Source organism: Lycorma delicatula, chromosome 11 (assembly GCF_047948215.1).
Source record: "Lycorma delicatula isolate Av1 chromosome 11, ASM4794821v1, whole genome shotgun sequence".
NCBI lineage: Eukaryota > Metazoa > Arthropoda > Insecta > Hemiptera > Fulgoridae > Lycorma > Lycorma delicatula.
The window spans coordinates 59,627,288-59,640,847 of NC_134465.1; the positions used below are offsets into that span (position 1 = coordinate 59,627,288).

Here is a 13,560-nt window from a genome sequence, read left to right on the forward strand (position 1 = left end):
CTACAGAATAAAACTGGAAAAATTACAGAGCTAAAAGACAAAAACATTAGATTTAAACAAAAGACAGACAAACTACAAAATACAACGAAGAGGGTGTTTACGGATGAAGAAAAGAAAGCAAGATCTGAACGGATGAAGAAATACTGGGCAGCATTTTAGAGGAAAATAACACGCTTTTCTCAGAAAAGATCCAACTAAAATTGACTTAAGTGGTCCCATGTTGGCCGTAAATGCATAATAATAATAATAATAATAATTATATCCTGAGAATGATAAACATACCTTGCAGCTAGAATATACAAATAAACAGCTGTTTTAATTATTAATTGTTTCCATCACCTGTGTATCATTAATACTAGTAAAATTATGAAAATTTAAATTTTACTACAAAAGTACACAAAAAAGTAAAACAAAAAAACATAAAAGTATAATACAGTAAATTTAAATTTAAACTTTAAGTGATTCAAAAAAGACTTGAAGCATTTAAAAATATTATTAATTATTCAAAATATGTAAAGAATCAATAAAGGTTAAACAAACACTTTCAGGCAGGCCAATAAAAATTGACAGGACAGGAAATTCCTGAGGTGTTTTTTTTATTATTAAGTAAAAAAAGATTTTGCTACTAATTTATTTAAAATAAAATGTACATATACAGGAACAATATTATTGTGGTTTTGTTCTAATTTTGAAACCTGTGCATAAATGTTTGATTAAATAATTTTTATTATCACAAGTTGGTTTTTTATTTTGCATTTTATTATTTTAGTATCTTCTTTTATTTAATTTAATATTATTTCCTGTACATTTCACATTATTGGTATGAGCTTTAGCCATGTATACTTCTTGTTTTATTATTGTCAAGTAACGGCACCATATTATTATTGTGTACAAGTTGCCACCAAGTAACAGCAAGCTTGGAGTGGCAATGATTACTACTCAACGTATCATGCATCATGGTAATGCTAAGAGATGACTGATCATGGTCTACCAATGTTTTAGAGAACAATAGTAAAGCAATGACTTGTGAGCTGATCATTCAGGCTCACAGTTACGTGGTGGCTACTGTACTGCTCTATTGTAATGCTGCTCGATTCATTTTATCATAGTTTCCATTATTGCAAATGCTAAGGTAGTTTGTTTTTTTTTTATCCATGGAGTAGCAGCAACCTACCGATTGTTGACATGATTGTACAATTTATTATTATGTGCCAGTAAGGATTAAATATTTATTTCCTTTTTTTATTAGGAAAACCTGTATACTTCTTTCATTTATTATTTTTAATTAAATCACGCATTTTAATGTGATATTTTTATATATATATATATATTTCAGGTATTAAGGCCGCAAGCCCATCTTGCCAATTTAGATATATGGCGTTATTATTTACGTGAGGAATTATCGCATGGTCCTAGCTACGATTTAGAAGTAATACAGATGGATACACAACAAGAAGAGGAGGCTGAAGCTGCCGATGGTATTGTTAACAAGTCTTCACGTAAAGTTGTCACATTAGGGTAAGTAAATATACGTAAGGTACCTTTAAGGTATACTGTAGAGTTTTTTTTTTTATTTACAGTTCTAAGCTTAAATAATCTTGGTTAAAACAGTTTATAATGTAGATGAAGATGGGACTGAAACAGAAAAAAATAATGTCAGTTGTTTTTTTTTTTTTGATGTAAATATTTTCTTGAGTTCTATCTATAATACATTTTTTTTTTTTCATAAGGACTTAGACAATAAGTCCTTTTAAAAATGTTGTATGAATATGAGATGCTGCTCTGTTCTGTATTTTTATTTATAAGAAATAATTTTATGCAGCTATTTTAGTCATATAACATTCGTTTCCACATAAAAAAATACTGTATATAATAACTATTTTAAACTTAAGTAGTATCATAGCACTGCCTGCTGATAATATTGTACCTGCATTTAATTACTTATGAATTTCTGAAGACTGCACCTTAGCTAGTTAAAGTTACAAAATGGTGTTATTTAATTCTTAATGTTTATATTTGATACCCAGTATTGTTATTATATTATGTAGTTCACTCCAGCTTATAAATCTCATTTGTGAAAGTTTCCCCTGTTTTTTTTTTCTTTTATTTAGCAGGGGGCTCCCATTACTGAAGATGCAAGGTCAAAGAAAATATATATTTTTAAAAATAGGGTTTAATACAGATTATTCTTTGTTCTGGAGAAGAAAATTGTAAGAATAGAAAAGGTATAAAGAAAAATAAAACAAAACAGCTTTATTCCATAGATATAGAAAAAGTATTTGACAGAATTAGGTGGGATAGATTAGTGAAAATCCTTTAAATAAAGAAAGTTAGACTGAATGGGCAGAAGACTTATCAAATAGTTGTTCATGAGACAAATTGCTGCTGTAAAAGTAATATAATTATGACAGATTTGCTTGAGATAAAAGAATTGTGTAGATATAATTCAAGACTTGTTTTCTATTATATTGTTTAACTTTTATTTAGAATAAGAATAGGAAAGAATAAAATACAGAAGGTTGAAAGATGAACTAATTCAGATTTAATGGAATAAAAATAAATATCAGGAAAAGAAAATTTATGAGTAAGCTCTAGAGAAGATATAGTAGTAAAGATAAAGTAAGTAAAAATAGAATAACTTAAAAAGCTCTACTATCTGTGCAAAGAAAATTAGAGGAGCAAAGCAGAAATAAAAATAAGAATTGCAAAGGAAAATAAAAAATTTAATAATAAAATTATGTAGCAGTTCAGATATGAAACTGAGAAAAATATTGTTTATATGTTATGTACGGAATGTTTTACAAAGGGTGTAGAAATGAGGAAAGAAAAAAGACAGCATTGAAACTTAGAAGTGTGAGTATAAAGGAAATAAATTGGTAGGATTTGGTAAGAAAGGAGCAGGATTGGTAGGAAAGTAGCTGGATTGTTTTGAACAGTGCTCTCTTACAGTTCACAGCTACATGAGAAAACCAAATCTAATTGAACACATTCTGAAAGGAAAAGAATATTACAACAGCTAATTACTTGAAGGGGAACATAGAAGAAGAAGGAAGAGATTGAAACCAAGAAAATGGACTGCAAAAAAAAAGAAGTGGGGTTATAGAACGGGAACAATTGGAGAAAATGTGATCTAAATGACCAGCCTCGTATCAGAATCCCACATGGTGAAGACTGGTTTTAATAATAATAATAGAAATTCAAAACGTGATGGATTTTATAAGTAGATTCTTTATAATAAACTTATTTTCTAAGAATATTTGTTAAGTATTTGCTGTTTGCTGCATTTTTTTATTCTTTAATCTAGTTGTGTGCATGTTTCTGTTACTTAATGGATGTATCCATATTATTCAGGGTGTCCCATATAAAATGCAACCCAACCTTATATTGGTAGGTATTGAAATAATAAAAAGGCATGTGTAAATGTAAATGTAATTTTTATTATTACCATGCATTATCTTACATTTAGAGTAAATGTTGGAAATGACCGCCATCTTCTTAAATACAAGCTTCAATTCTTTTTATAGCGTTTCTTGCAACTTTTTTCTAAGTTTGTGGCTGGATATTTAATACAGCTTGTTCAATATTGACTTTGAAGTGTTCGTGGTTTGTTGCTGTAGGCTTTTTCTTTGAGGTAACCCCATAGAAAAAAATCTGCTGCAGTCAAATTTGGAGATCTTGGTGGCTACAAGCCTCGACCGATAACACGATTACCAAAGAATTCCTCAACGAAATTAGAAGTTGAACCTGCCTAGTGCGATGTCACACCATCATGTTGTAGCCAGCAGTGTCTGTCTTCCTCTTCCAAGAGTGCGATGAACTTAAATAAAATATCCTGATATCATTCTGCATTAATGGTGTACTCGAAAAAAATAGGACCGATTATTTTCTTCTGCAATATCGCGCACCACATGCCCAACTTCTGCGGGTGTAATTGTTTTTCGTGATAAACGTGGGGATTTTCAGCACTCCAAATTCTACTGTTTTGGCTGTTTACGTAGCCGTCCAAATGAAACCGTGCTTCATCTGTGAAAAATAATGAATCCATAACATTAATTCCCTTACGCAGAAATCTATGGAACCGTTGTCAATATTGTAGCCGTTTTTCTTTGTCGGGCTCAAGAAGTCGATGAACCGTTTGAATGCGATAAGGTCGTAATTGTAATTGTTTGGTCGCCCGATGAACAGTTGATTTAGACAAATTAATTTCAGCAGACAAATGTCTGATCGATTTATTTGGCGAGGCGAGTAATCGGTCTTTGATTTCAGCGACTGTATCTGTATTCAACACCGACGTAGATCTTTTGTGTTCCTTGTTATTAACAGAACCGGTCTCTCTAAATTTTGCAACTAACCTTAATACTGATGTTTTGTTAGGAGCTGGTTTATCCGGGTACTTATGGCGAAACAAATCTTGCAGCCACTGATTTCGTACTGAAGTACAACTCAACAATGAAAACACGTTCATCTAGCGAAAACACCATCTTGTCTCTAGCAATACACTGAACGTTATGATTGCATTGTTGTTACTATCGGTAGTGTTCTACTGTGTCGCTGCGATGTTCAGATGTTGGACGAGTCCATTTCAGTAACGAGTAGAGGAGTAAGCTTGACTTTTGAAATTTCATGGATGAGTGATTGATGGGTTGCGTTTTATATGGGACACCCTGTATTAATTAATATATAATATGAAATGAAGGAAGTTTTCTCATGATTAAAGGAAGTAAAATGTTCAGGCAAAACTTATCAAAAGAACTAGCGTGGGTAATATATTTAAATAGTTATATTCGTTTATTTTTGTTTATAAAGGTTTTTATAAAAAATAACAATTATTAAGAAAAATAAAAAAAGGATTGCAGTGTAAATCATAATTAAGATTGTAGTAAATGTTTTAAAAGAAAAACTTATCAAAACATAATGGCTGAAGGAAAGTATCAAAATAGTTGCTATGAAGTAAATTTTTACTAAAAAGGAAGAAATTGTTTTTCAAAAATATAGTACCATTATCAATAACAAAACAATTAAACTATGAACAATTGTAATGTATCAAAAATTATTGATTCTGAGCAGATTGTCACCCATTTTCATTTTTGTTTTAATAATTTCTTGATATTCCGAATGATTATATTTAATCCTTTACATTTCCTTTTTTTAAGATATGATGATGTGGATCGGTGTGTACCAGATGCATTTTCACATCTTTTAGAAGAAATACATAAAATTGAGACTGAATTAGGACATTTACCTCAGAAATGGAAAGTTCTTTGGGATAAATTAGAATTACCAACTACAGATTCATTAACGGTAAGCATTCTGTTTGTTCTGGTTCTTTAAACTTTAGTTTTAATAGTAATTGTTTGTATTCTGTAATATACTTTCTGATATTTATAAATTATCTTATTTGATAAGTTTCACATTTCTGTTAAAATATTTTTTTTTATGTTGTATCGATTATAAAATTATACACCTGACTTATTTAAAGCAATCATGTTATATGTTATATACTAATTAAATTCTACAATCGGTTTTTTTTTAATTTATAGCATGACCTGACATCTTTACTTCGTTAGTCCTTTCTAGTGAAACCTAGTTTATCCTTAATTCAGTCGTATTTATGTAAATGATAGTCACTTTAAATTTCACTTTTATTTTACTAAATTCCGGAATTACTCTTTTATATATATATATATATATATAAATATATATGTACACCATTGATAAACGGTAGTGGTAATTCATGTTGATAAATACAGTAAAACAAATTTATACAAGATAGGTTCGAAATGTTCCTAGAATTGGTGTATTTTTTTTTTAAATAGTAAAATTGTGACTGGGAAATAATTGTTTCATAAGTTGGCAGAATTTATGAAATCACAATTACACCAATACTGCATTCTTGTTTCCTTCCAGAAAAACCAGCAATAATATCACAATTCAACATTTTTATCATTAAAGATATTTCAAATTATAGATTTTAGGGGTTTTTTTTTAAATTATCATCAAGGACAGTAATTTCCATGACGGAGTGGTAGCGTCTCAGTGTTTCATTTTTGGATACTGGGTTTGAATATTGGCAGAAGTTTCTGTGAAAATTAATAAATTCATAACAGAAGCAAAAAAAAAATGTAGAACAGCAATGAAAAACCCGTGTTTTTCTAGTCTGCAAACAAATTGTCAGTTGTCAGAATTGAAATTGATTTCATCTCCTTGTACGTACTGCTATGAAAGTTTACCATGTAGAAATATTTTAACATTATAAAATAATTTTGAATACTTTTTTTACATAGATTAAACTTGTGTTTTGTAGAATTACAGCACAGTGTGATTTTTAATATTTGTGGAATGTAATATAATGTAACGTAAAAAGTTTTTAATTTGTAAGTTTATATTTGATGTGGTTTATCATTAAAAATTATTGAATCACTAAGTGTTATTTTCACCATCAAAAATCATACACAGCAAAAACGTTCATTGCTTTCTCTTATTGTCAGTCACAGTTAGTGCTGTAGGAATTTTTAATCAGAAGAGGGGGAAAATTAGTAGGATTACCTTCATTTTGTAATCTTACTTGAATTTAAAATTTTTTTTTTCATTTTTATATCATTTTAAATGATTCAGTTATTGTGTCAGTTTTCTTTTCCACTAATAAATGTTATATTAAAGTGATTTAGAAATCAAGAATATTTCTGTAATTGATTTTTCATGTTTTATCATATTTTACAGTAATCAGATAACAAGACCAGTTTAGTGATTCATAAAATATAGCTGTGTTTAAACATGGAATGTATGTTTTGTTTTTTCAACAGAGGCACGCGTCATTTAGCACAGATTTAGTAAGATCTCACGGTAGATTATTACATAAACGATCGACATTAGAAATACTGATGAGGGGAAAAATAGTTGGGGCTACCGAGACACCATCTGCACCTGTATATTCTCATCCACATAGGTTTGAACGACATAATTTTACTACTCCAACATACTGTGATCTCTGCACAAATGTCCTTTGGGGACCAGTTAAGGTAAAATTATTTTTTAGTTCTTCATTTTCATTCTTTCTTAATATGGTATTCTTCCTTTTTTCTGGTTAGTATTCCTTCTCAGTGTCTTTAATTTTTATGTATGTACTTATTATTTCATACTTATTATGTATGTTTTTATTATATTCTGTTTACCTTTCATATTTGTATTTTTGGCCCCTGATTTTGTACATCGACACAATCTTAAACTGTTCTTTTCATATATTTTTTTTTTACGGGTGTTGTAAAGGATTCTTTATTTGAAAAATATTAAGTGGTTTTTATTTCTGACAAGTTATTTCAAAATATTTTGGCAAATATTATAGTACTCAATTTTTATTCATTAGGAACCAAAAACTGGGTTTCCATTATCCAAATTTTGTAAAAATAAATTTGCTTCATGTGACGGAAAAAAAGGTGAGGTTAATATTATTATTTTGTTGGTCCATTTTAGATTTCATATTCAAGTGAATCAAAGTATATTTTTTAAATATTAAAAAATGTTTGTTTAAGAATAAATAAAAAAATTATAATAGCAATAGAGATATTTCAACCTCTTTTTTGAATGTACTGCATTCATTTTTTGTGTGCATAAACCTAAATAATAGACTTATTGTTAAGTTCAAACAAAAAATGTAACCTATTACATTTTTTAATAATTACTTTTGTTTTATCAGTCATAAAATACAATAATGAAGTTTTATCAAATTTTTTATTGACTTACTACTAGTCTTAAAAATGATAATTTTACTCGTTAACCTGAGCTAAGAATAAATAATATATATTATATATATAATAATATATATTACTATATATATATTTATATTAATAATTATTTAATAATAAATAAATAATTTTATTTACTTATGTTAAACATATAAAACTGTATTAAACATTTAAATGTTAAAACTACATATAAAACTGTATTAAATGTTAAACATTTAAAAATAAAATGTGTTTCTTCCTTTTTGTCATTAGTACATTGTAAAAACATAGTAACTAATTAAAAAAACCAGTTTGAGTGATAAAGTTAAGATACCACACATTCTATTCTGCATGAAATAAGTTGTAACGTGTAGAAAAGTGTTTCTCATGCTCATGCTAATGGGATTAATGAGTAAAAACATTATTTATCAGTAATGTATACTAATGTCCTTTAAGACACTTCATCATTTGAATTAACCTTTATTTCAGATTATAAAAAAAAAAACAAAAAAAACACTTTACTTTTTCTCAAAATGTTAATTCTTCATTTTCATTCATACTTGAGAAGTTTAATGAATGTTGTTTACTACTAATAGAATAAAGCTATTGTTTTGTCCATAAATTTATTTAATCTAGAGATTTTTTAAATACAAAAAAATTATCCTGTACCAGTTGTTAAAAAAAAAAACTTGTTTATTTCTTGATTATTCTTGAGAGTTTAAATCTATTTAAAGAAAATTTGTATAAATGATGGTAAATTTATGCATAAAAATTAATCTGCTTTTACTTGTTTTTGTGGTAATGTAATTTCAAGTTTCATTCCTACTTCATTAATAGATCTATAAAAAATAAAAAATATTTAAAAAAAGAGTTTAACTGGTCACTTCAGAAATTTTTTGTATGGTCAGTTTCAGTATGGCAGGCATTTAAAAAGAATTTGATAATTTTTCTGTTGGTAAGATAAGAATTTGTTCACAAATATATGTATTTTATCAATATTATTTCACTTTACATAGTTTCACTTAATAACAGGATGAAAAAAGCTTCTAAAAAGTGAAAAATATTTATTAAAATGTGCAGAAACCTCCTCTGATTATTAGGAAAGAGTGTATGTAAGTTTGAAATACAATGCTGACATTGTACTTTTCTAAACAGCTATTTTATTGTAGAACAATACAAGGCAGTTGTACTCTTCTCTATAGAAAAGCAGTATTAACAGCAGTGTTAATGGAAGTTCTTTTTTTCCTTCCCAACTGCTTTTCTATACTCTTCATTAATTTAAATTTCATAAAATAATAGCATTGTTAAAATAAATAGTTCAATTCAAAAAAAAATTCACTGTTTACCAAGAATAGGTAACAGCTTTTCTTTTTTTTTTAACTGTTAACTTATTGAAACACAAACAGAAAAATTAAAAACAAATGTGAAATGACAGATGAAACTTTTCTTAAAATACTTCACTTTGATTTTTAATTCCCTTGCAAATATAGCTAGAATAGCTGTATTAAAAAAAGGGAAAGTATAGTGATCATGTCAAAAATGGGTTATCAGGTTTTTTTTGTAAATCTTTACATTTTAGGATCCAAATAGATCATCTAGACAAAAAAAACACATGTACACATGTATGAACGTGCATACATATGTTACACAGATTTTGGTCTTACATTTCGGGATTGACCAAACTGATTTTCTTCAAATTTCACTCGATATTACTGTATGAGACATTGATCAGATGAAGTTTTTTAAATTTATTAAATGGTGGTGGATATCACAAAAAAAACCGTTTTAATTTTCTTCAGAGGACTCTTAGAGAAAACTTTATTATACCAAATTTATTACCGACAATGCGTATATAAATAATCCAAAAAATCAACCCCTACCTCTTAAAATTGAAATATATATCTTTTTTTTGCTCTGCATCCCTTTAAATAGTTGTCAGAGATTTTTTGAAAGTTTATACTTTGTATAAAGTGTTGTTAAAAAACTGATAACACTATTTTATTTTTTCTTTATTACGAAAATATATTTTATTTTCTTTACTATAAAATATTGTTTATTTTAGGTAGTAAAATAAGGAAAGGAAGTATTTGATTTTATTGAAGGGGATATTAAATTTGGAGAAAACTGTACTGAGAAAATCTGTTAAAATGTTTTTAGAAAGATTTTTCTTAAAATTTATTCCCCACCTCCAAAAAATATATATTCTGTTTTGTTCTGGCTCTTAACGCTTTTAATTTTTATTATTAGTATCCAGGAAAGTCATGCAATACTTTGCCAGCTTTTTTTGACAAAAATTAAAGAGGTTATGGGAATTAACTATCACAAAAACTAATAAAAAACTGGTACTTTTTGTTTATAATAAGCTTTAATTATTACAGATTTTCATTAAATATAATTTGAATCCCTTAAAAGTAGTACAGAATTAAACATTATTAAATGTTGTTTAAAATTAAATTTGTTTCATTGCGTGGTTCATAGGTTATTTTTTAAAAAGAACCTTTTTGTTTTGTGGCAATTATAACTGATCTACATGAGCTCTACACTAAAGCGACAGGATCAATTTCTTTGATTCATTGTTTTTATTTTACTAGTTTTGGATGCTACTAATTATTCTATGTTATACCATCTTAACAGTCTTCAAATTTTATTAAGAAATAAATATTGTAGATCATTTTACAAAATTTTCATTGTACAACATTTTCTAGAATGATCTTACCACTGTTTCATAATAATATTCATTCCGTTATACTTGTTACAGGTTGTCAAAAAAATTGCTATTTTTTAATTTATTCAATATTTGCACTATATTTCAATTGGCATTATCTTACTAGGTAACAATTTTGAGTAGTTTGTTTTATCGCAACCTATTTAAGAAAATTAGGTATGGAAATTTTTGGCAGATGAAAAATGCAAAGACTGATTGTAATTTAAACTTGTAACAAGATTGCCTTTTAGATAAAAAGTAGAGATGTTACCACCACTTTACAGTTGTTGATACTGAATGGTAACATCAGTATACAAATTAATGGTGTACTGAGTACCAGTATATTTTAAATTATAATGCTTAAATTTAATATTTATGACCATAGAATTAATTATTTAACATGTAAAAAATAGTACTTAATTTTCATTGAATGCACTAATATATGAGATAGTGGTATTATTGGCAAAGAGAAATAAAACGAACAGGTATAGTTAGGTGGTAAAACTGATTGATTATTAATTTTCATGTTTCAGACTGGATTGAAATGTATAGACTGTGGTTATAGTTGTCATGAAAAATGTGCAGACAGTGTACCTAAAAATTGTACAAAGTATAAAGCTGTCGCTGATGGTACATTGACAAATCAGACATTGACACGAAGCGGTGGTGATACTGGATCTGTAAATTCAAGTATGTATAAAGAGTAATTTCTTCTTTTTTTCTAGCTGGGCAACATTTATATTGTAAAATGTTGACTGCCAGTTTGTAATGTGTTCTACTGAAATATTTGGTCATCACTAACCCAACACTGTAAAATCTGAAAAAATATTTGTTTCAATGAGTGTTTAATCATTCATCGATTAGATCATTTATTTATAATTATTATTCATCGCAGTCTACCAAAATTATTACCATAAATATAAATCTTAATTTGTCATTAAAAAATTATTTTATATCCTGTACTGACATCTTAATTTCTATTTAATTGAATTGATGATAGTTAAGTTGTTACATATTCTTATTATATAATAATAACAGTACATGATTTATTTAATAGAAAAATATTGAAACTGTGTAAAAATGAAGGGACAGAGTTTTGAAAAGTGATACTAAATAATCTGTTATAGATAATTAAATTAGAAATGACTGAAAAGTCCATGATATATAAGCAATTTTTAGTTACTGATTTATGATGAGAACAGTGACAAGGATCAGTCAATTATAAACTAGATTTTTTTTTTGTATTTATTCATGCTGAATAAAAATACAAAACATATTTTACTGCTTTTCTGTATAGTCTCTCCTGTATAGTCTAAGTATTATGCATATTTTTTCCCAAAATTTGAAGAGCTTGTTCAACAAAAGTTTGAGAAAGTTTGTGTCCCAATTCAAAAGTTCATGAATTCCTCTACTTTGTTGTTTTTTCTATTATTGATATCTTCCTGGTGCCTCCTTCAATAGCTCAAAAAAAAGAAATCACAGGAAGATAAATCTGGACTGTTGAAAGAAAGTCACATCTTTGATATGCTGATGATCCGTTTTATGCTTGTTAGTGACTTCAATCTATTTACAAACTAGCAATATTATGCAGCATTCACTAGGTGACATTCACAGAAAAAATTGATAAACAATATAGTCCCAAAAAACAGTTGCAAGGACTTATCCAGCTGACCGACATGTTTTCATCTTTACAGCAGAAGGCTTTCTATTCCTATGCTAGTTCATATTCTCTGATTTTGACTCAAGAGCTTTGTGACTCCCAAGTCAAAATCACATCGTTTATAGAATAGTCATCACTTGTGACTATTTTAGGCAAAAAATTATTTCCCCTCATCAAAATAAGTTCAGGAGCCTTTCGCAAGTTTCCTGTCAGGCCTGCTTTTGATTTTGGGTCAAAAGTCTTGGAACCTGCCTCACAGAGACTGAGTGGATCCCAAGATGCTTTGAGGTCAATAATAAACAAACTCCAAAGCGATTTCATCAGTCATAAGGTGTGGATTTTCTTCAGTGCAGACACAGATCACTCAAATATCATCATCAATCACATTTGTTTTCGAGTGTCCTATTGTGACTTATTTTTTACTGCATCATGCTCTCCTTTAAATTTGCTGGCCCAGTAGAATGTTTGGCTACTTGATAACATCACATCCCCAAACCATGCACGTAATCTAGTCAAGATCTTTGAGGTTTGACTCCCTCATTTGTGAGAAGCTTCACAATAATAAGTTGCGCAACCAAGATGGAACCGCTTTCTATGATTTGATGCTACTGTCTAGAACGGTGTGAATGCTGAGGCGCTGGACTGCATCCATCCCTTCCCTACTTCATTACTGTCTGGGCCCTTTGCCACAACCATCACGTTTATTCATGAATCATGATGACAAAAGCCCAGTCTGCATTGTGATAGACCCTTGTACTAGTGATAATTGATTCATATAAACATGATCATAAAACAGGTGATATTCTTAGGATATCACCTGCATAAAATGAATATAAAATGCATATTTTATTAGCATTTAATATAACATTTTCACTGTTTCATGTTTATAGGCAAATTAAAAATTTTTTTGTGGTTTTACAGAATAGTCAGTCAGGTCTCAAAATACTAGTCATTTTTTCACAGGGTTAAATTTAGTTAATGAACCATGTTTACAAACAAAAACTTTTCGTGACAATCATGAAAATGGTGTTTAAGTAATTATCAGCACAGCTTTGTGTTACATTTAAAAGGTTTTTTAAAATTTCTGAAACACACTATCCGTATCAGTCAAATATTAGCACCAGTTGTAATATCTACCAGTCATCAAATAGTTGTTCCTTTCTTATGATCTTTGCTCATATTATTGATTTTTTATTTTATATATTTACTCATCAATGTACGCAGATAATGATTAAATTGAAAAAAATGTTGATAAGACTTACAGAAAGGAAAAATATTAATTAAATATACAAATTTATTTGTGCATTCCAGCAACTACAGGCTTATTCCCAGTTAACCTTAAATATCTCTTTGTGATGAAAAGTGAATTTAGTAGTATGTGAAAACAGCCTGCCCAGGATTCGAACCTAGAACATTCTGGTTGAAAGGCAGAGATACTGCCATTTTACCAAAATAATTTTAAAAAACATATAATT

General features: G+C 28.3%; 1 protein-coding gene and 1 long non-coding RNA gene across 2 annotated transcripts in view; one reads left to right on the forward strand and one right to left on the reverse strand.

Annotated features, from left to right (window-relative positions):
• Positions 1-13,560, forward strand: part of Sbf (SET domain binding factor) — a 145,991-nt gene that overhangs the window by 123,704 nt on the left and 8,727 nt on the right. The window contains exons 30-33 of the mRNA XM_075378127.1: positions 1,337-1,518; positions 5,154-5,301; positions 6,804-7,019; positions 10,959-11,115. Of these exons, the coding sequence (XP_075234242.1) occupies positions 1,337-1,518; positions 5,154-5,301; positions 6,804-7,019; positions 10,959-11,115 (703 nt within the window). The remainder of the gene's footprint in view (positions 1-1,336; positions 1,519-5,153; positions 5,302-6,803; positions 7,020-10,958; positions 11,116-13,560) is intronic.
• The window catches only part of LOC142332034 (uncharacterized), a 40,966-nt gene that overhangs the window by 6,176 nt on the left and 21,230 nt on the right, over positions 1-13,560 (reverse strand). The window lies entirely within an intron of this gene.